This window comes from Salvelinus fontinalis, chromosome 31 (genome assembly GCF_029448725.1).
Source record: "Salvelinus fontinalis isolate EN_2023a chromosome 31, ASM2944872v1, whole genome shotgun sequence".
In the NCBI taxonomy this organism is placed as follows: Eukaryota; Metazoa; Chordata; class Actinopteri; order Salmoniformes; family Salmonidae; genus Salvelinus; species Salvelinus fontinalis.
The window spans coordinates 45925918-45948193 of NC_074695.1; the positions used below are offsets into that span (position 1 = coordinate 45925918).

The window sequence follows — 22276 nt, forward strand, 5'->3', positions numbered from 1 at the left end:
TGACAGAGTCAAAAGCCTTGGCGAGGTCGATGAAGATGGCGGCACAGTGCTGTCTTTTATCGATGGCGGTTATGATATCGTTTAGGACCTTGAGCGTGGCTGAGGTGCACCCATGACCAGCTCGGAAACCAGATTGCATAGTGGAGAAGGTACGGTGGGATTTGAAATGGTCGGTGATCTGTTTGTTTACTTGGCTTTTGAAGAGGGGGATGACCTCAGCAAGAGGGGGATGACCACAGCAGAGGGGGATGACCGCAGCAGCTTTACAATCTTTGGGGATCTCAGACGATACGAAAGAGGTTGAACAGGCTAGTAATAGGGGTTGCAAAAATTTCGGCGGATCATTTTAGAAAGAGAGGGTCCAGATTATCTAGCCCAGCTGATTTGTAGGGATCCAGATTTTGCAGCTCTTTCAGAACATCAGCTGTCTGGATTTGGGTGAAGGAGAAGTGGGGGGGGGGCTTGGGCAAGTTGCTGCAGGGGGTGCAGAGCTGTTTTCCGGGGTAGGTGTAGCCAGGTGGAAAGCATGGCCAGCCGTATTAAAATGATCGGTTGTCGTAGATTTATCAGTGGTGACTGTGTTTCCTATCCCCGGTGCAGTGGGCAGCTGGAATGAGGTGCTCTTGTTCTCTATGGACTTTACGGTGTCCCAGAAATGATCTTATCTGTAAGTCCACCTGCTTGTCGGGCTGTACTCTGTTGTTTTTGCTGCTTTCGCGGAGAGATGTCGATATTTGCTGCTTTCGGGTAGATATCCAGCAGATTCTTGTGAGCGTGTGTGTGTGTGTGTGTGCGCGCGTGCACATGTGCGTATGTGTTTTTGGCGGGCTGCAGATCCTGATTCCTCGTGGTTGAATGTCAGTCCCTTTGAACACCAGGCAGACCACAGTCCCTAATTGTCACAGTTACGACAGGCCAGATAATGTGTGTGTGTGTGTGTACATCAGGACTAACTGTAGGTTGTAGTACCAAGGCAACTGCATCTCCACTTCTCTGCATCTTCTTCTTTCATAAATACTTGTTGTTGGGAGACCCTAACACAACACAAAGCACTGAGAAAGAGAGAGACATTCGTAGACGTGAGTGTCATTTCGTAATCGCGCCGCTTTTTAAGACTGTCCAAATGATTACCCCCCCCCAAAAAAAATATATATATAATGTTTTGCAAGTCTGTACAAGTTCAAATATAATTTGACAAATATTTATTTGTCCTAATATAAAAGTAGGAAATGGGACTTTTTCTTTTGAAAATATCTAAAGAGATATTCTTTTATAGAGAATCCTTTTAATGGTTTGAGGTTTTTACAGATTATATACAAAGCTGTAAACTAATTCCAAGTCCAAATAAGTATTCCTTTTTCATTTGTCGTTTAATCCACTATTTTGTTCCATAGATGGCTTATTGGGTTGTGAGGATTGCAAAGAAGGCAATATTATTGTATTGTGTATGCTTGTGTCTGTGTCTGTGTGTGTGTGTGTGTGTGTGTGTGGTTTCACGTGTGTGTTTTTGTGTGTGTGTGTGTGTGTGTGCGTGTGGTTTTGTGCGTGTGCATGCGCGCAAGCGTGTGAGTACGTTCATGCTCATTCACCCACATTTCAAACCTCAACTCAAACAATAACACACGGCCAATGTTGGAACCACTCCCTGGCCAATGCCGGCTGTAGATGGCAATGTTGTTCTTTGGGCGTTGCAGGCGACTCTGACAATATATTGCATGTTCTGTATTACCAAATCCAGGCAATAGTGGTGTTTTGAACATGTCTGGATCAAACGCACCAGTCATGTTATGACTTGTCTGTAGCACTGTTTAGTTAGTAGGACTCTGACGTTTAGTGAATACGGTTGGACAGATCTTGTCCAATGGGAGAAGGTTTAGCTGGGGTCATGACCCCAGGTGCCAGTGTGATCTCCAGCGGTTCAGACAGCAGTATACGTCACAACCTCCCTCTCTCAAACAGAAACATGTCTCGTTGATATGTGGTGGAGTTTTGACTTCTCCCAGTCTCCAACTGGCTTCTCATCTCCCCTTTACTTTCTGGCGTGTGTGGGGTGTGTGCTTGTGCGTGCATGTGTGTGTGTTCCCATAGGGCGGCACACAATTGGCCCAGCGTCGTCCGGATTAGGGTTTGGCTGGGGTAGGCCGTCATTGTAAATAAGAATTTGTTTTTGTCTGACTTGCCTAGTTAATAAAAAGTGTGATACATATGGTGTACAGTATGTACCTACTACAGTATGTACAGTGCCTTATGAAAGTATACCCTTTGACTTATTCCACGTGTTGTTGTGTTACAGCCTACATTCAAAATGAATTAAGTATATGTTTTTTCTCACCCATCTACACACACTACACCCCATAGTGACAAAGTGAAAAGACGTTTTTTGACATTTTTGTACATTTATTGAAAAATAAATACATGTTAGAATCCCCTTTGGCAGCGATTACAGCTGTGAGTCTTTCTGGGAAAGTCTCAAAGCGCTTTCCACAACTAGATTGTACAATATTTGCACATTATTCTTTTTAAAAAATGATTCAAGCTCTGTCAAGTTGGTTGTTGATCATTGCTAGACAGACATTTTCAAGTCTGGCCATAGATTTTCAAGACGATTTCACTCAAAATTGTAAAATAGACCACTCAGGAATATTCAATGTATTCTTGGTTGCAACTTCAGTGTACAGTGCCTTAGGAAAGTATTCAGGCCCCTTGACTTTTTCCACATTTTTGTTACATTACAGCCTTATTCTAAAATGTATTAAATACAAAAAAGTCCTCAGCAATCTACACATGTGATAGGAGTGCATTCAAAGCACAGGATTTTTAAATGTTTGCAAATGTATCAAAAATAAAAACAGAAATCCCATATTTACATAAATATTCAGACCCTTTGCTATTAGACTCGAAATTGAGCTCAGGTGCGTCCTGTTTCCATTGATCATCCTTGAGATGTTTCTACAACCTGATTGGAGTCCACCTGTGGTAAATTGAATTGAGGTCCCACAGTTGACAGTGCATGTCAGAGCAAAAACCATGAGATCATGAAGTCGAAGGAATTGTCCGTAGAGCTCCGAGACAGGTCCCCAAGAACACAATGGCCTCCATCATTCTTAATTGGAAGAAGTTTGTAACTATCAAGACTCTTCCTAGAGCTGGCGGCCCGGCCAAACTGAGCAATTGGGGGAGAAGGGCCTTGGTCAGGGAGGTGACAGTTGAATCCATTTTAGAAAAAGGCTGTAACCTAACAAAATGTGGGAAAAAAGTCAAGGGGTGTGAACTTTCCAAAAGGCACTGTTTATTTGGCCTGACAAAATGTGGGGGAAAAAGTCAAGGGGTGTGAAAACTTTCTTAATTAAAGCACGGTATGTACATGTATGCTTTTACATACCTCTCTTTGTTTGCGTCTCTCTCCTTCTCTCTCAATCTGCCATGGTGAGTATTGTGTGGGCTGAGCTAAGCTAAGAAGGGCTCTAACTGGACACACACACACACAGTGCTACAATCCCGTGCTCGGAATGCACTCCTATCACATGAAACAGAGACGTCCGGTGCTCCGTGAGCTTTAGTTTCCGACAACAGCGCTAAACCCTGCAGGAACTAGCTAGCCAACGCTAAACCCCCAGGGCGAATTCTCCTCAGGAATCCAAGCTGTCATCTCCACTAGCACTAGCTCAGCCCATAAAACCTCTTAGATGTTAAGTTCCCTATATAGGGGACTTTGAGCGATTCTGGAACGGTTCCGAACGATATTTCTGTGTGCAGCAAGCTCTTTGAACGGCACATCAATTGCCTTACACTCCCTAAAACCGCTAGTTGTCCCGATTCGTATGCGCGTTTGCAAGCGCAGTTTCACAGACACTGGAAATCGATTATTTGCATTTCAAGCATCGTGTCACTCTTTTCTGGCCTATCCAGACAAAAAAAAAAAGCGATTTATTGTGCCTGTGAAACTCACAGCTGCACATGCAATAGTGCATATGAAACGGAAGAGTCTAGACAGAGGATGCAGCAATAGTAGTTTCCTCTTGCTGGGGTCTTTTCAGATGGATTTCTAGCTGTCAACAGGAAAAATATTTATAACTAATTTGTAGAATTGAAACAAGACCACTTTCTCTTGGTCACAAACGGACGAAATCACTCTGTGCTTAAAGCTGAAGTTGTAACGTCTTTGAATGGTGACTCAGCGCTGCTCAGAGGACATTGAGTAGAAAAAGTCTGTCATCAGTTATATGAAATGGTGACAATATTGTACTGTCACTAAGTATGATCATTTATTTTACATTTATAATGGTGAAACCTTATAGTAAGTCGTTTATAATTTGATTGAAATGCTTTCTAAATATAGTAACAGTAATTTCAAGCCCTATTGCCTCACTTGTGTTGAATAGTAAACATTTATATATGATTTTTCATATTCTCCTAATATTTTGACAGTGTACTTTAGCGTGTGTCCTCAAAAATGTGTACACCTCGGCAAATTATAACTATTTTTAACCAGAAAGGTGAGTTCCAGAACTTTCTAAAAACTATGCGGCATTTCCAGTTATTGTTTATGGCCGTCTCATGAAAAATAATTACTTTCGGTATGCCTATTTAGGCGGAAATGTACATTTTGCCCCATCATTAATACACAGACAGACAGACCGTGGGTACAAATACCACACCTGGATTAGATACAGTGTTCATTCATAAGATCATGGATTCAATGTGTTTCAGTCTTTCTACATACAAAATATATAGACGATTATTCTAAAAAGTAAAGAAGGTCTATTTCAAGTGAGAGCAGGAAAGATGATACAATACTATATAAAATTACATTGTTTTATACTGAGCATTAGTAAACAACGCTGTGCAAATACGATAGAAATGGAAATGACGCAGGAACATTTAGGAGCTGATTCCCCCCCTCCTCTCTGTACCCAGCAGCAGTACAGAGAGCATCACTCCTCTATCCTATTCCTCCTCTCTATTATTCACCCCCCCCCCCCCCCTTTCCTCTCCCTTGTTTTCCCTGGAGAGCCGGCAGCGCGATAGTTTCTCATTTGATTCAGTTTTGCCAAGCAGAGGGTAGCTCAGCTCGCTGATAAGATCTCCTTATTACTCAGACAAGTTTTCAGTAATGAGGAGAATTGCTTTGATCCGTCGACAAATAGGTCATTTAACCAGTGTCTGCGTTCTGACGAGAGACGTTATACTGTCTCACATTCACACACACACACACACACACACACACACACACACACACACACACACACACACACACACACACACACACACACCCCTTTGTCTCTAACAAGAGGAGAGGGAATGAGACAGAGAGAGAGAGAGGGGGGAGGGAAAACTGTTCTTGATTATTAGCGCCTTTCAAAATGAGTCCCTTTATCATTCATTACCCAGCGGAGGGCTGTGAGTGTGTAAGCACGTCTCACATGCCCACAGTGACACACCCACTCTGACACACACACCCACGGTGACACACAACTCACACAAGATACAGTGGAATCAAATGACTGGGATTTTTTTGACAGTGCCCCTTAGCGTTGCACTGATGTTGTGTGAACGTTGTGGGAGGGGAAGGTAATTGGCTGGAATGACCAGGGAGACATGCGTTCAGCTGATTCTCCCCCAAGCAGGAGGACTCGGAAGCGGGTGGGAAATCAGGGGGCGGGAGGAACGGGGAAAGAAATGAAGGAGTGCTATCACTTCTAACTGGGAAGGATTTATGCGCTGCTGCCAAAGCCAACGGATTGGAGTAATTACATTTTTTCATGCATGGTTTCTGTCCCTGAAATGGAGAGAAGGAGAGAGGCAGGAGAGGCAGGAGAGATACAGTAGTTTAGCCGTGGAGAATTGTGGACTGGAAGCAGCAAATTAAGTCGGTAAGGTTTCCATCCTCCCGCCCCGCCTTAATGCTTCAGCTAAATGAGCATGGAGGACAGTAGTTAGGGGAGGGAGAGTTCAACCCAGCTGCTAGTTACACCTATAGCCCTCTCTCCTCTGTTTGTTGTTGTTATTTTGAGGATGGAAAGTCTTTGAAGTACTAGTAGGCAATCCGTAAAAAAACGGTTTGTTAATTACCATAGCCGCCAGCTTTCAAGTAATTCACTGCGTTGGAGCATAGGCCTTTGCGCAAGGACGCACGTGTGTGTGTGTGTGTGTGTGTGTGTGTGTGTGTGTGTGTGTGTGTGTGTGTGTGTGTGTGTTTGCTGTATGTAAGTAGTAGTTGCTCCAGAGAGGACTGTGGGTTTGTGTGGGAGACCATATTGTTACAACGTATTGAGAGTGGAGGGAGGAGGAGGAGGAGGAGGACGATGATGATGATCCTGGTGATGATGACAGGTTGTTATGGTGATGCTAGGATCAGTCTGGATGACAGCTGTCTGACACACGATGTCCTAGTCCTTCCCTGGTTAGTCTCAGGCTATTCTCTCCCTGGGCCAGGATCCTAGTGGGTCAAAAGTACTGTCAAATTGGTACCATGAGTGCTGAAAGATGGAGACAACTTTGTCTTTCTCTTTACGACCACTCGCGGCTCGCTCCTGAAATAGTCACTGGTTGGAGGAGAGGTGGTGGGATAGGAGGAGTGGGTGTGTATATGTGTGAAATAGTAGCACTAGCTCTCTTTCCTCTAATGGAAGGAAGTTGGAGGGCTGGCTAGCACCTTATGCGGGAGATAAATTGAAAGACTCCCTCAAATGAAGCCCAATTACTCTCCAATTCAGCCCAAATCACACTCCGTGCAATTAACTTAATGTACTTAGTAGCTCTTCTGCTCTGGAGGGGGGTGGGTGGGTGGGTCCGTGTGTGTGTGTGTGTGTGCAAGCGTGTTTGTGTGTTTGCACAGTCATGTGTGTAGTATATCACCAGCTATTCTCTCCTTAGGTTCATCTTTGTTTTTCTCGTAGGTTGACGTTTATTGTCATGAGTCTTGCCCTCGTCTTGGCCCTGGTCTTAATTTAAGGTTAGGGTTAGGCATTAAGGTTAGCAGGGTGGTTAGGTTTAAAACACGATTTTATGACTTTGTGGCTGTGTCAGCTAACCTCTACATGAGTCATCTCAATAAATGCCAACCTGAGTTCTCAGAAACGGTTTATTCTTAACCCATTCAAGTCCTTTTACTATATATGGGGCGGCAGGTAGCCGGTTGGAGTGTTGGGCCAGTAACTGAAAGGTTGCTGGATCGAATCCCCGAGCTAACAAGGTTAAAATCTGTCGTTCTGCCCCTGAACAAGGCAGTTGTTCCCCGGTAGGCTGTCATTGTAAATAAGAATTTGTTCTTAACTGACTTGCCTAGTTAAATAAAAAAAAAATCATATAGCATCATGTAGACACGTGTGCTTGTGAGAGAGGGACAGAAAGGGGGAGAATGTTGTAGCAGGCCTCACTCGCAATTGACTTACATTGAGATTTGCTGTATAATATGGATTTCTTTATATATTGTTTTTACATATATTGCTCCAGACAATTATTACGATTTGAATGTATAAGATCTGAGAAAAAGTCAAATAAAGCTGATAAAATGACTCCATGTCACGACTTCCGCCGAAGTTGGTCCCTCTCCTTGTTCGGGCGGCGTTCGGCGGTCGACGTCACCGGTTTTCTAGTCGCCACCGATCCACGTTTCATTTTCTATTTGTCTTGTCTTCATCGTACACACCTGGTTTCCATTCCATAATCATCGTTCCACTATTTAACCCTCTGGTTTCCCCCTTGATTTTGTGCGTGATTGTTATTGTCTCGTTTTGTGAACTGGATTATTTGTCTCCTTCATGGAATGTTGTTTTTGAGTGAAGTTACGGCTATTACTCATCTCGGTGTCCTGCGCCTGACTCCGCCTTACCAGCATCACCTAGACTTTTGACAGAAACACGCACCCGACCTAATGGAGTCAGCAGGTGCACACAGCCCTCCTCTACCTGTGGAGGAGCGCATCCAGCAGCACGTGACTATGTTGCAAAGTCTCGGCACAGCCATGGATCGCATGCTGCAAACCATGGAGCGATGGGAGAGAGGGGGTTTTCCAGCAACCCCATCATCATCACCCCAGCTCCCACAACAACCCACACTGCTGTCCACCCCTCCTTCACCTGGACCCAGTGGGATTCGGCCTGCGCTCCCGAGGGAATATGATGGGACGGCTGCCGGGTGCCAGGGGTTCCTACTCCAGCTGGAGCTCTACCTGGCAACCGTCCACCCGGCTCCTTCGGGACGCGAGAGTGTGAACGCCCTCATCTCCCGTCTATCTGGGAAAGCGCTTGAATGGGCCAACGCCGTCTGGGGAAGGGAAGGAGCGGCGTTGGACAACTATGAGGATTTCGCCCGCCGCTTCCGGGCGGTTTTCGTTCATCCAACTGAAGGGAGAGCGGCGGGGGAACGCTTGTTTCATCTTAGCCAGGGGATGAGGAGCGCACAAAACTTTGCACTGGACTTTCGAACTCTGGCCGCCGGCGCGGGATGGAATGAGCGGGCCCTGATCGACCACTACAGGTGTAGTCTACGCAAGGACGTTCGTCGGGAGCTAGACTGCAGGGACACCATCCTTACATTTGACCAGCTGGTGGACCTATCCATCCATACAGGTGTGCCAAGCTTGTAGTGTCGTACCCAAGAAGACTCGAGGCTGTAATCGCTGCCACAGGTGCTTCAACAAAGTTCTGAGTAAACGGTCTGAATACTTATGTAAATGTGATATTTCACTTTTTAAAAATGTATAAGTTTGCTAAAATTGTTAAACAAATCAAAATATATTTAAGATTTTAGATTCTTCAAAGTAGCCACCCTCTGCCTTTATGACAGCTTTGCACACTCTTGGCATTCTCTCAACCAGCTGTTGAGAGAATGTATTTCAATTAACAGGTATGCATTGTCAAAAGTTAACTTGTGGAATATATTTTCTTCTTAATCCGTTTAAGCCAATCAGTTGTGTTGTGACAAGGTAGGAGGTGGTATACAGAAGATATCCCTATTTGGTAAAAGACCAAGTCCATATTATGGCAAGAACAGCTCAAATAAGCCAAGACGACAGTCTATCATTACTTTAAGACATGAAGGTCAGTCAATCCGGAAATGTAATGAACTTTGAAAGTTTCTTCAATTGCAGTCGCAAAAACTATCATATGATGAAACTGGCTCTCATGACAACCGCCACAGGAAAGGAAGACCCAGAGTTACCTCTGCTGCAGAGGATAAGTTCATTAGAGTTGCCAGCCTCAGAAATTGGCAATTAACTGACCCTCAGATTGCACCTCACGGAGTTCAAGTAACAGACACATCTCCACATCAACTGTTCAGAGGAGACTGCTTGAATCAGGCCTTCATGGTCCAATTGCTGCAAAGAAACCACTACTAAAGGATTCCAATAATAAGAAGTGACTAGCTTGGGCGTAGAAACACGAGCAATTGACATTAGACCGGTGGAAATCTGTCCTTTGGTCTGATGAGTCCAAATTTGAGTTTTTGGTTCCAACCGCCGTGTCTTTGTGAGACGCAGAGTAGGTGAACAGTTGATATCCGCATGTGTGGTTACCCCCGTGTGTGGGGGTGCTTTGCTGGTGACACTGTCTATGATTTATTTAGAATTCAAGGCACACTTAACCATTCTGGAGTGATACGTCATCCCATCTTATTTGCCCTTAGTCCCACCATCATTTGTTTTTCAACAGGACAATGACCCAAAACACACCTCCAGGCTGTGTAAGGGCTATTTGACCAAGAAGGAGGGAGATGGAATGATGACCTGGCCTCAAATTACCCAACTCAACCCAATTATGATGGTTTGGGATGAGTTGGACCGCAGAGCGAAGGAAAAGTAGCCAACAAGTGCTCAGCATATGTGGGAACTCATTCAAGACTGTTGGAAAAGCATTCCAGGTGACTACCTCATGAAGCTTGTTAAGAGAATGCAAAGCTGTCATTAAGGCAAAGGGTGGCTACTTTGAAGAATCTAAAATATATTTTGATTTGATAAACACTTTTTTGGTTACTACATGATTCCATGTGTTATTTCATATTTTGATATCTTCACTATTGTTCTACAATGTAGAAAATAGTACAAATAAAGAAAAATATATATTCTGTGAGACACCTAAGACAGGGAGACAGGGCGGACAGCTGATCGTCTTCACAGTGGCAGACCACATGTAACAACACCTGCACAGGATCGGTACGTCCGAACATCACACCTGCGGGACAGGTACAGGATGGCAACAACAACTGCCCGAGTTACACCAGGAACGCCCAATCCCTTCATCAGTGCTCAGACTGTCCGCAATAGGCGGAGAGAGGCTGGACTGAGGGCTTGTAGACCTGTTGTAAGGTAGGTCCTCACCAGACATCACCGGCAACAACATCGCCTATGGGCACAAACCCACCGTCGCTGGACCAGACAGGACTGGCAAAAAGTGCTTTTCACTGACGAGTCATGGTTTTGACTCACCATGGGTGATGGTTGGATTCGCGTTTATCGTCGAAGGAATGAGCGTTACACCGAGGCCTGTACTCTGGAGCGGGATCGATTTGGAGGGTCCGTCATGGTCTGGGGCGGTGTGTCACAGCATCATCGGACTGAGCTTGTTCTCATTGCAGGCAACCTCAACCACGTGCGTTACAGGAAAGACATCCTCCTCCCTCATGTGGTACCCTTCCTGCAGGCTAATCCTGACATGACCCTCCAGCATGAAAATGCAACAAGCCATACTGCTCGTTCTGTGCGTGATTTCCTGCAAGACAGGAAAGTCAGTGATCTGCCATGGCCAGTGAAGAGCCCAGATCTCAATTCCATTGAGCACGTCTGGGACCTGTTGGATCGGAGGGTGAGGGCTAGGGCCATTCCCCCCAGAAATGTCCGGGAACTTGCAGGTGCCTTGGTGGAAGAGTGGGGTAACATCTCACAGCAAGAACTGGTAAATCTGGTGCAGTCCATGAGGAGGAGATGCACTGCAGTACTTAATGCAGCTGGTGGCCACACCAGATACTGACTGTTGATTTATGGTCAAGTCATATCAACATTTTACACAAACATCAACTGTACTAGTTGTTCAAGCTCTGGTCTTGTCCGATCTTGATTACAGTAATATGGTCAGGTGCAGCAAAGGTAGACCAAACAAAGTTGCAGCTGGCTCAAAACAAAGCACCACACCTAGCCCTTAACTGCACACATAGAACTAACATCAACAATATGTATGGTAGTACTTCATGGTTTAGGGTTGAAGAGGAATTGACTACATCTCTTCTAGTCTTTTTTAGAAAGATTTATGTGTTATTGTATAATCAAACAAACACACACTGCATCACCAAAAGTACGTGGACACCTGCTCATCGAACATCTCATTCCATAATCATGGGCATTAATATAACAGCCTCTACTCTTCTGGGAAGGCTTTCCACTAGATGACGGACCTTGCTTCCATTCAGTCACAAGCATTAGTGAGGTCGGGCACTGATGTTGGGCGATTAGGCCTGACTCGCAGTCGGCGTTCCAATTCATCCCAAAGGTGCTCGATGGGGTTCAGGTCAGTTCTTCCACACCGATCTCCACAAACCATTTCTGTATGGACCTCGCTTTGTGTACGGGGCATTGCTATGCGTAAACAGGAAAGGGCCTTCCCCAAACTGTTGCCACAAAGTTGGAAGCACATAATTGTCTAGAATGTCATTGTATACTGCGGTGTTAAGATTTCCCTTCACTGGAACTAAGAGGCCGAGCCCAAACCATGAAAAACAGCCCAAGACCTCCTCCACCAAACTTTACAGTCGGTGCTATCCATTCAGGCAGGTGGTGTTCTCCTGGCTTCCTCCAAAACCAGATTCGTCCGTCGGACTGCCAGATGGACGCCAGAGAATGCGTTTCCACTGCTCCAGAGACCAATGGCGGCGACCTTTACACCACTCCAGCCGACGCTTGGCGTTGCGCATGGTGATCGTAGGCTTGTGTGCGGCTGCTAGACCATGGAAACCCATTTCATGAAGCTCCCGACGAACAGTTATTGTGCTGACGTTGCTTCCAGAGGCAGTTTGGAACTCAGTAGTGAGTGTTGCAACCGAGGACAAACAATTTTTACGCACTACGTGCTTCAGCACTCGTGGGATTGTGTGGCCTACTACTTCAGTGCTGAGAAGTTGTTACTCCTAGTCGTTTCCACTTCACAATAACAGCACTTACAGTTGACCGGGGCAGCTCTAGCAGGGCAGACATTTGACAAACTGACTTGTTGGAGAGGTGGCATCCTATGACGGTGTCATGTTGAAAGTCACTCAACTCTTCAGTAAGGCCATTCTACTGCCAATGTTTGTCTATGGAGATTGCATGGCTGTGTGCTCGATTTTATACACCTGTCAGCAATGGGTGTGGCTGAAATAGCCAAATCCACTAATTTGAAGGAGTGTCCACGTACTTTTGACACGCCACTATGGGTTTCTTTACTGTTTCCAAAACAAAAAAAGATTGAATATAGTCGCTCAGTTATGTATAGAGCCATGTCATCGTGGAATGCTCTGCCATCAGTGGTTACTCAGGCAAAAAGCTCATTTAGCTTTAAGAAACTGATGATAAAAACATATTGTATCACAGCTCCTCTCCTCTTCTAAAGGTCTAATTTAAATACATACATAATCATACTATTATATACATGAATAGTGTGTAAATAGTATTTTTCTTGGTGTCTTTCCAATAAATAACTCTTATTTTTCATATCTTTTTTTAAATGTAATTTGTATTATTTATTTTTATTGAATGTCCTTTGTCATGTAGTTGTATGTTTTGTGTGAACCAAAGGAAGAGTAGCTGCTGCATGTGCAGTAGCTAATGGGGATCCTAATAAACTAAGCTAAACTAAACTTCCTTAATAAGTGTTTACGAGAAGAGTTTGACATTTTCATTTTCTTATTTGTCTTTTTCTGCTCACGTCGTGACAGCGTTCGAAGCACAGAGCTGTTTATTAAAACTCCAGCTGTCAAGCAGAAGAAAAATGCTCTTTGCAAATGTATGTTGATTTCTTTTTCTATCCACTGAAAGAAAGAGAAATATTAAATTTCCAGTCTGAAGTACTCCAGTTGTGCCAAAGAGAATGCGTTCTGCACCATTCTGTAGCACTAATGAAATTCACAGCTATAGCTGGGAGTGCTGTGAGTTATGATGGATGTGTTTGTTTGTGTGTGTGTGTGTTTGTGTTTGTATGTATGTGTGTGTGTGTGCGAGCGTGCCTGTGTGTCTTTTTGATGAATATACAATATCTGATGATTGTCCCCTGGCTCTGGCCCACGGTATCATTGGTCTCCCAGCCTCTACAGTATATAATGATCTAGTCCTGAATAAACACTTAACCAGTCACACCAATGGATGCAGTGGCATGGAGGAGATTATGGTGTACCATCAATGTGTGGTACTTTTCGATGCGGCATCACCATCCACCACTAGGGAACTAACACATATTTCATAACGCACTGTCAAGGCAATGTTATTTCTCCAATCTCCTATATTGCTCAATGGATTGAATGTGCTTCGAAAGATGAAACCGATTTCAGAAACAGCAGTAGACCACAGAGTAAAAACTGACCGTGCGTTACTCTGTTTTGTCGCAGATCCGTTCGGACCAGGACCGTAACATCTCCATCCGGTACAGCATCACGGGGGTGGGAGCGGACCAGCCACCCAATGAGGTGTTCAGTATCGACCCTGTTGCCGGGAAGATGTTCGTCACCAAACCCCTGGACCGAGAGAGGAGATCATCCTACCATGTGAGTCACACACGCGTATCTACGCACGCACACGCACACGTGTAATGAGTTAGTGACAGGCTGGCAGGTTGTCCAGATGGACTGTTGATTGAGAGAGTGAAGGCTGAGGCTAGCTACATGACATTGACCAAGTACCAACACTCGCCCTACAGACCATGAGAATGACTCTACCACAATTGGTCACCCACTCATTCATGCTTCGCTCTACAATTGTGTGTCTCTCTCTTTCTCTTTCTCCTTGCTCCTCACATCTCTCCATCCTGTCTGCCACGCATGTGTTGGACTCAGTGAGCTCGGAGGTCCAGCTTTCCAGGAGGATGCAGGATCGATTGGGTGATTTGTTAGGAAAGGCCTAGGCTTGATGACGTCAGCTTGACTTAAAGCTCAGTCCCAGGCTGGATGGAGGTGAATAGCATCCTCTAACTGTACATCAGTTGGGCGAGGTGAGGGGGCAAGAAGACAGGTTGAGGAAGAGACAAAGATGTCAGAGCTGGACCTGCGTCTCTGTCAGACACCATTAAAGAACCGAATGTAGCCACACAGTCAGCAACTATACGTTATCCTTTATGTACGTAAGACTAACAGAACACGAGCTATATTTTGTGGTAAACGTTCCCTTTCATTATCTTACAACTGTAATATCCTTGAAGATGACTAATACTTCCTCAAAGCGACTTTGTAGGCAGCTTTTTCATTCAACGTTGGTTTTCAATGTGTGTTTCTGATTTCATAACACGGATTAAACAAAGACACAAGAAAAGTTTGAAGACCAAAACTTTCTTGTCTTCAAAATAAGCACGCTCCGATTCATAGCAGGCCAGGGCATCCAATCAGATAAAAAAAAAATACTTAAAAAAAAAAAGGAATAAGTCAGTGTTCTGGGTCTTGTGTTATCTCCATCGGATGCTTGGCCTGTGCCAAGTGCTGGGCGCCACGGTGCGTGGCGTGGTGTGTGTTGTTTCCTCCCTCGTACCCGGTCCCTTTCAAGATGATAACTTTCATTCGGACCCAGAATTACATCTTGGCTTCTTTAAACACGGCTGGTAATCTCTTACTGGCGGTGTTATTGAATGAGGGTGTGGGGGCCGCATGCCGCGGCGCAGGGGGAGAGATAAGGGCTTGCGGGCTCCCAGGCTGCAGTGTAGCAGAGTGCCAGTGCAGAGCTCGGATATTGGGTGCAGGGCCAGATCAGACGATGCAGAGGAAAAAGTTAAGTCAAATTAACCTTTAGGAGACCTGGCTGATGCAATTTTTTGTGAGATGCAGAGAGGAGAGAAGAGGGGAGTGGAGGGCGGCGAATAGAGGGTAGGAGAGAGATTGGAGAGGATGTTCACCTGTCTTAGAGGAGGGAAATGGATGGAGCTTCCTCCTAATTCCATTTCCCGTCACGAGGCCACAACCCTGCGGTCGAGGCATCGCTATGACCATCTTATCAGAAGCATCGAACAGGTGGAGGACCTGCGGCTCCAACTTTGATATTCCTCTCCTCTCAACTTTTTTTTTCTCTCTCTTCTTCTTGAGAATCACATGGGTCTTACCATATCTGCTCCAGGATCCGGTTGATAGTCATCTCAAAACGTTCCAACAGGCTACATATTTGCCAGCCTTAGCCTGTAGCAGTGGGATATTAGTCCAGGGGTCCCCTATATCATTCCTAAACCTTCACTATTTCACGCAGTCTAAAGGGATGTTGTTGAATAAGTCCTCTTTGTTGATCTAAGACATGCTAGTAAGGTCAAATAGCAGTATGTGCAGGAACTCCCTGATTTTATAGAGAGATCTGAAAATATGTTTTGTTTATTTTTCAAAATTGAGTCTGTTAGTTTGGCTCTCTCCCCGGCTGCAGTGAAAACAGAGCATGGATGTTTCCGGAATCTTAACAGATACTCTATAACTGAGTTATGTTACCAGCATTTTTCTCCTGCAGTGTTCTTTATCAAAACATTTTGCTTTCAGATATCTGGACATGCTTCTCAGCCTGTATCGATTTGGGTATTAATTCCATGTCCAAACTGTGTTTGAAGTCCTAGAGTTGGCTGCTGCTATTGACCCACGGACAGGACACAGCTGAGCCTGGCAGCGGTTCACATCAAATCGCAGTGTTTGTGGTGTGGGCTAGAGGTTAAGAGATTGTGGGATTCCCCTCAATTCAAAATAAACACAGAATGTTGGACTGAGATCCAAGAAGACCAGGAGAAGAAGGATACAAAGAAATCCTATTTTTAAGGGAAGTCAGCTTTTTATAAAGGAGGTCGTTGTGTTTGTTACTTTGAAGACACCAGTTCTGAGGAGTCGGTGTTGGAGATAAGAAAGAACAAAATTGTAGAGTGTGACATTTCTCTCCCAGAACTTTACATTTAAATGAAATGTAATCATAGTTGTTGTTTTTCTGGTATATATTATTGGTGCTGGGTGCCCATTGGTCTGCAAAATTGATGTATGCAATGCAACATTGTTTTTTTTATCTCTGTTCCTGTTGGTTTTCAGAAATATGCCTTAATGCAGTGTATAGTACTGGTTGCCACACTGCATATCAAGCATATCATGTTACCAATGTTGAGTTTGTGAATGGTAACTTAACTCACCCTCTCTTTCTCTGTCTGTCTCTGTCTCTCCCCCCCAGCTTCGTGCCCATGCAGTGAACATGAATGGTGAGCGGGTGGAGAGCCCCATAGACCTGTACATTTATGTCATAGACATGAACGACAACCGGCCTGAATTCAAGAACCAGGTCTACAACGGCTCTGTGGACGAGGGCTCCAAGCCAGGTAAACACAGGAAGGGTGGGATAAAACACCACCTCTTTCTCACAAACATGGACGGAACAAAGTTACTATATAAATCACACTGCAGAGAATAGTGAGTTTCACAACAGGCTTTGTACATTCCTTTTCTATTCTGCGTGAGAAAAATTGAGCCCAAAGAGGATACCAGTCGGGACTTTTATGTTTATTATTTTTTTAATAGATTTATTATGCTTCGCATTCCACTTGATATAGACCAGAGGCATTTATTCCGATGGGGGGCTTCTGTCCTGCAGTGTGTTCATTTAGCCCGCTCTAGTGCTGGGCTGCATGGCCATAAAGCAGTGGATGTTGTGGCTGGGAGAGGATATTGAGGATTCAATGTGCCAAGCTGTAGCTCCACTGACTCATTTCATGTGTTCCCTCGTGAGGGAGATGAGCGCTGTGTGCACGTGCGCGCGTGAAAAATTGAGAGAAAGACTGATGAGCCAGGACTTATTGCAATAGCGGTGATCTGAAATCTGAAGATGTTTCCTGGGGCTAGCTGTTTACTTCACTTTTCTCACTTACTCTCTCTTTCTCACTCTGAACCGATTTTGCTACAAACTCTCCCACCCCAACACAAGGACGCATGCACGCACACACACACACACACGCACATCCCCAAACCTCGGCGGTAGCATGCGTGACATGCAGCCAAACAATAATCATAAAAAAATAGTTTTAGAATCTAGAGCTCCAGTGGTTTCAGTGGGAAGCCAATTACTGAGTTGAATTCGTTTTCAAATTAAAGCGTCATTTAGAGCTCTAATCCTGTCAGGCACAGAGTAGGACGCCCAGAGAAAGGGTCCACATTAAGCCCCCTAAGAGTGGCGTTTAATGAAATTACCCAGGCGATGGGTGACACGGTGTGAGTCTCCATCTCTCCTCCATTTTTTTCTCCAGAAAGGGAGACAGAGCGAGAGAGAGAGAGAGAGAGATGGGTGGAAGATTTATGCTTTCCTTCGTTTGAACCAAACCAAAAGCAAAGCCCCTTTCTGCCCTTTATCTCTCACTGTGTTCCTCTGGTATTTCTTCCTCTCCCTTTCTCCCGAGTCCTTTGGAATCTTCCTTCTCTCTCCTCTGCCCCATTGACAAATGCTGCTTTGAAATGTAATGGAGTTTGAGATGTGGGCTGTGGTGTGAATTATCTCTGGACGGAGCCTGTCACTGGGATGATATCACCATCTCTGGTAATTAGAATTGTATGGAAACTACTGCTGGAGAGGAGAGGACAGAGAAAGAGAGCAATTGGAAAGGAGACTGGGACAGAGAGAGAAGAGCGTTAATAGGAATAGAGGAAAAGTGAGAGATCAGTGTGTGTATGAACCAAGGCTATTATAGTAAACAAACAAATACTAAAACTATACTGAAACTATTATATTTGACTCCAAAACTAACTAGAATAAAATAAAATCCATCACGAATTAGGTTCAGTTTTATGATTAGTTTTTCTCAAAATATTGGGGTTTTCTAGTCACCTGATGCATTAGTGACATCTCCAAAAACACAATAACTACAGGATAATATTGAAAGTAAATATAAATGTTTGTAAAAAAAAAAAACGTTAACTAAATAAAAAACATCAGATTGAACTGACACTAACTGAAACAAAACGTGTACAACTAACCTTGTGGGGACACACAATTCAGTCCCATTCAAAATCGTATTTTCCCTAAACCTAACCCTAACCCATACCTTAACCCTAGCTCCTAACCCTAAAACTAGCCCTAGCTCCTAACCCTAATTCTAACCTTAACCCTAAACCCCCTAGAAATAGCATTTGACCTTGTGGGTACTAACAAAATGTCCCTAGTTGGTCAAATTGTTGTTTGTTAACAATTATTTTGGGGACTACTGTTCCCTTACAAGTATAGTTAAACATGTCCCCACACACACACACAGCTTTAAGTACTGTTAAAGCTTCAGGCATTCTAAATGAGTGTGACTATAGGAAAACATGGCTCTAAGGATACAAAGTGATTTTCAACTTGTCCAACAATGTTATGGAAACACTGTAACCATCTGTACTGTACAGGTTTCCCACACCCTCATAGAGATGTTTCAAAGATAGGCTGCAAGAGTGGAGTGTGTGTGTGTGTGTGTGTGTGTGTGTGTGTGTGTGTGTGTGTGTGTGTGTGTGTGTGTGTGTGTGTGTGTGTGTGTGTGTGTGTGTGTGTGTGTGTGTGTGTGTGTGTGTGTGTGTGTGTGTGTGTGTGTGTGTGTGTGTGTGAGTGAGAGAGCGGGAGTAAGTGGACAAGTTTGTTTTTCATGGCCCGGTGCCCCGGGTGGGCGCGTTTTCACATTTTAGGCCATTCCATTGGTCCTTAAGTGAAGTCTCCACTCACCCGGGACACCGGGCCATGAAAAACAAACTCGTCCACTTACTCCCGCCCTCACACACATCTTCTCTCTCACACACACACACACACACACACGATCATACACATTCCACTCTTGCAGCCTATCTTTGATCTCTATGAGTGGCCTTTTCCTTTTCAGTTCTTCCTGTGCCATCCAAATCTGTGCATAGCCTAGTCAGTGGTCAAGTTATCAGGTTGCTAGTTAGCTACATGATTAGCTAGCTAAACAATGTCGTTTGCTATCGAACCAAAAAAAACAGCGGCTCGCGAGTAGTTTAAAACGGCCTGCGACGTGCGCACGAATCCGCAGCAGAAAGAAAAACACAGCTCTGATAATATTGGCTATAATTATAAGGATGATATATTTTTTAAGATGCCATAAGATTTACATGATTTTGGCGAGAGGCCCGCGGTCTTCAGCAGAAAGCGGTTTCATGTAAAGGCGCAAGCATTGACTGTAGCAGGTGTTCCGTGTTGTGTTCTGTGCTTCAAAGGGTCTGTGCGGAAACCGTGCGTTTTAAAAGTGCTGTTCCGTGGGATAAACACGTCACCCGTTAACGCGTTAACTTTGACAGCCCTAATAAAAACACAACGCTATAGTAGCCTTGGTTTGAATGCGTTTCGCGTACAGTGCGTTTGTCCCAGTGTTCAGCGTGTACGCCCAGACTGACTGTTGCCTCCTCATCCTCAGGTACATTTGTGATGCACCTGGCAGCTTTCGATAACGACGACAACACCACGGCCAATGGGATGGTGCGCTACCGGATCCTGTCCCAGACGCCACACAGCCCCATCCCCAACATGTTCACCATCAACAGCGAGACTGGAGACATCGTCACCGTGGCAGCAGGCCTCGATCGCGAGGTCAGTAACCCTGGCAACGCTAGTGGGATGTGTTCTCGCTGAAAAGTATGGCGTTTCTCTGGTCAGGTCAACGCAACTCCTGGCCGTCCACATAAGAAATGAGGATAATGTAACTACATGAAGGTGAATAGCAGTGCTGGAACTGCCTCCGGGAAAGAGTTATATAACAACATCAGACGGTGTTGTTTTGTAGGATATTTACATTGTATTTTTCAACTCAAAGAGGTCCATCTTTGGGTCTTAAGGTGTGTGTGGTTGTGGCCCGTCTAGCATGCATGGTCTTCATGAGTGTCTGTCACCACGCGTCACGCTCTGCTCAGCGTTTTCTAAGCCGCACCCCCCCCTGAGGTCACCTTGTTTATGGAGCTGTCACGTTATGACAACATCCTAACATCTTTATTTAAGTGACACGGATGTCCCTGTGACAACACCGTCAACGCCCTAAAGGGAATCTCTCTGCTACATCACCCTAGCCACCTGTCACTGCTGACAGGCCTATTAACAACGCGTCATGGAACCTTCAGGTGTGTGTGTGTGTGTGTGTGTGTGTGTGTGTGTGTGTGTGTGTGTGTGTGTGTGTGTGTGTGTGTGTGTGTGTGTGTGTGTGCACACGTACGAGAGATAGCACCCTAGACACCTGTCAAACACACACTGAAGTGCATAGAAGGAAGGAAGAGGCTGATGAGTTGGACATGGAAAGAGAAAAGGAAGGGAGGGATAAGAGATAACGACAGGTAGTGGTTAGAGCGTTGGACTTGTAACCGAAAGGTTGCAAGATTGAATCCCCGAGCTGACAAGGTAAAAAATCTGTCGCTCTGCCCCTGACCAAGGCAGTTAACCCACCGTTCCTAGCACGTCATTGAAAATAAGAATTTGTTCTTAACTGACTTGCCTAGTTAAATAAAGGTAATGTAAAAAAAATATATACCTGAGTGATACAGAGAGGGAACAGTATGAAAAAATATGGGAGACACACAATAAAGGAAGGGAGGGATGGATGGAAAAGGAGATCAATTGATGAAGACAGAGGAAACATTTTAGCTGAACCCCTGCGTGTTGTCCCACATCTGTTTTAACCGAACACTGCCAATCCAACCTGATTCATTCCCAATGTTGGATTAGAGCTAATGCACACGCACACACACACACACACACACACACACACACGCACGCGCGCTGTACACAAGCTCACACTGAAATGCACACAGCATTCTTGCTTTCTTTTACACACAAACACACACAATCTTTCTGTTGGAGCACACCAATGTACTTACCTCAGAAAGTTTCCTGCAGCATTCCCGTAGAGAACAGATAAGAACACCCTTACCCTTGCAGAAATCTGAGTGCATATATACATAAACATGAATACTTAACAGAACAGGAGGCTGACGGAGAGCGAGGGAGAGTAGTACAGGCTTCGCTGTTGCTCTAGCCCAGTTTTCAGAGTTCGGCTACAGTCTCATAAGGTCTCTCTGCCTGCCTCTCCTCAAGAGACGCCAGCTTAAAGGAGGTTTTTCTCCAACAAGCCAGATGTCTAAGTGTGCCCCCTCTCTGATCTATCACTTTCTCCCCTGACTCCTCTCCCCTACCACACATGCCTTTCAACACTTTCCCTTCTTCCTCACTCTTCCCATCCACCGTTATAGTCCTCTTGTCCTTAGCTCTCGCTTTCCTTCTTCTTTGTCTTTTTTTTTTACTTGTACGCTACTCAGCTCATCCCAGCCTCTGTATCCGTCCTCTGTCGTCTTTTCTCTTTCCCTTTGTTTCTTCATGGTCTAGGAACGGTAGACTCGGTGACAGCAGCTCTGTAGAGAAGCAGCTAGTACAGTACAGGACAGTGTGGGGCGTAGTGTGGAGAGTAGTTGGTGATGTGTCCTGGTTTGGAGAGGTTCCTGAGGTGCTCTACATAATTAGCGACTTGTCTAATTAGTGGGCCTGCTGTACACACTGTAGATTCTCCCTGATAGGACTGGCGGGCCAGCTAGGGCTCCTAAACAAGATTTGTGTTTGTGTGTGCGTACTTGCGTGCATACGTGCACGTGTGTGTGTTCATGTGAGCGCACATCTGTGTGCGCATGTGGGGATGTGAATGTGTGTGTGTGGCGGGGGGTCGAGAGGCTGCTGAGCAGAGCTGAGCTGAGCTGTCTAATCCTCCTGATGTGGAGTCACAGTCTAATTGGGATATTTACTCTGTAATTAGCAGGTGAGGGAGACACTGGGAGTGTAATTGGGAATCCCAGGGAAGAGACACATTATCCTGACAGCTCCCAGGTCCTGTCCCCCCTGCCTGCCTGCCTGCCTGTTTGTCTGCAGCCTGGGACAGGGGGAGAGAGGGAGGGAGGGAGGTACACACACACACAAACAAACTCAAAAGGGTTTTCATAAAAACACATACACATACCGGTATAATCAAATCTCTATGAGTACGGCAGCATTCTAAGGCGAATGGGTTGGTTTCAGCACCATGGACAGCTCAGTAGAGCTGTTGTGGTTTCCCATTTATGTTGACCTTAGGACCATGGACAGCTCTTACATGGG

General features: G+C 45.0%; 1 protein-coding gene across 2 annotated transcripts in view; it reads left to right on the forward strand.

The window, feature by feature from the left end:
* The window catches only part of LOC129830384 (cadherin-4-like), a 370018-nt gene that overhangs the window by 303286 nt on the left and 44456 nt on the right, over positions 1-22276 (forward strand). For both annotated transcript variants that reach the window (XM_055892928.1, XM_055892929.1), the window contains 3 exons: positions 13573-13728; positions 16352-16496; positions 19566-19738. In XM_055892928.1, the coding sequence (XP_055748903.1) occupies positions 13573-13728; positions 16352-16496; positions 19566-19738 (474 nt within the window). The remainder of the gene's footprint in view (positions 1-13572; positions 13729-16351; positions 16497-19565; positions 19739-22276) is intronic.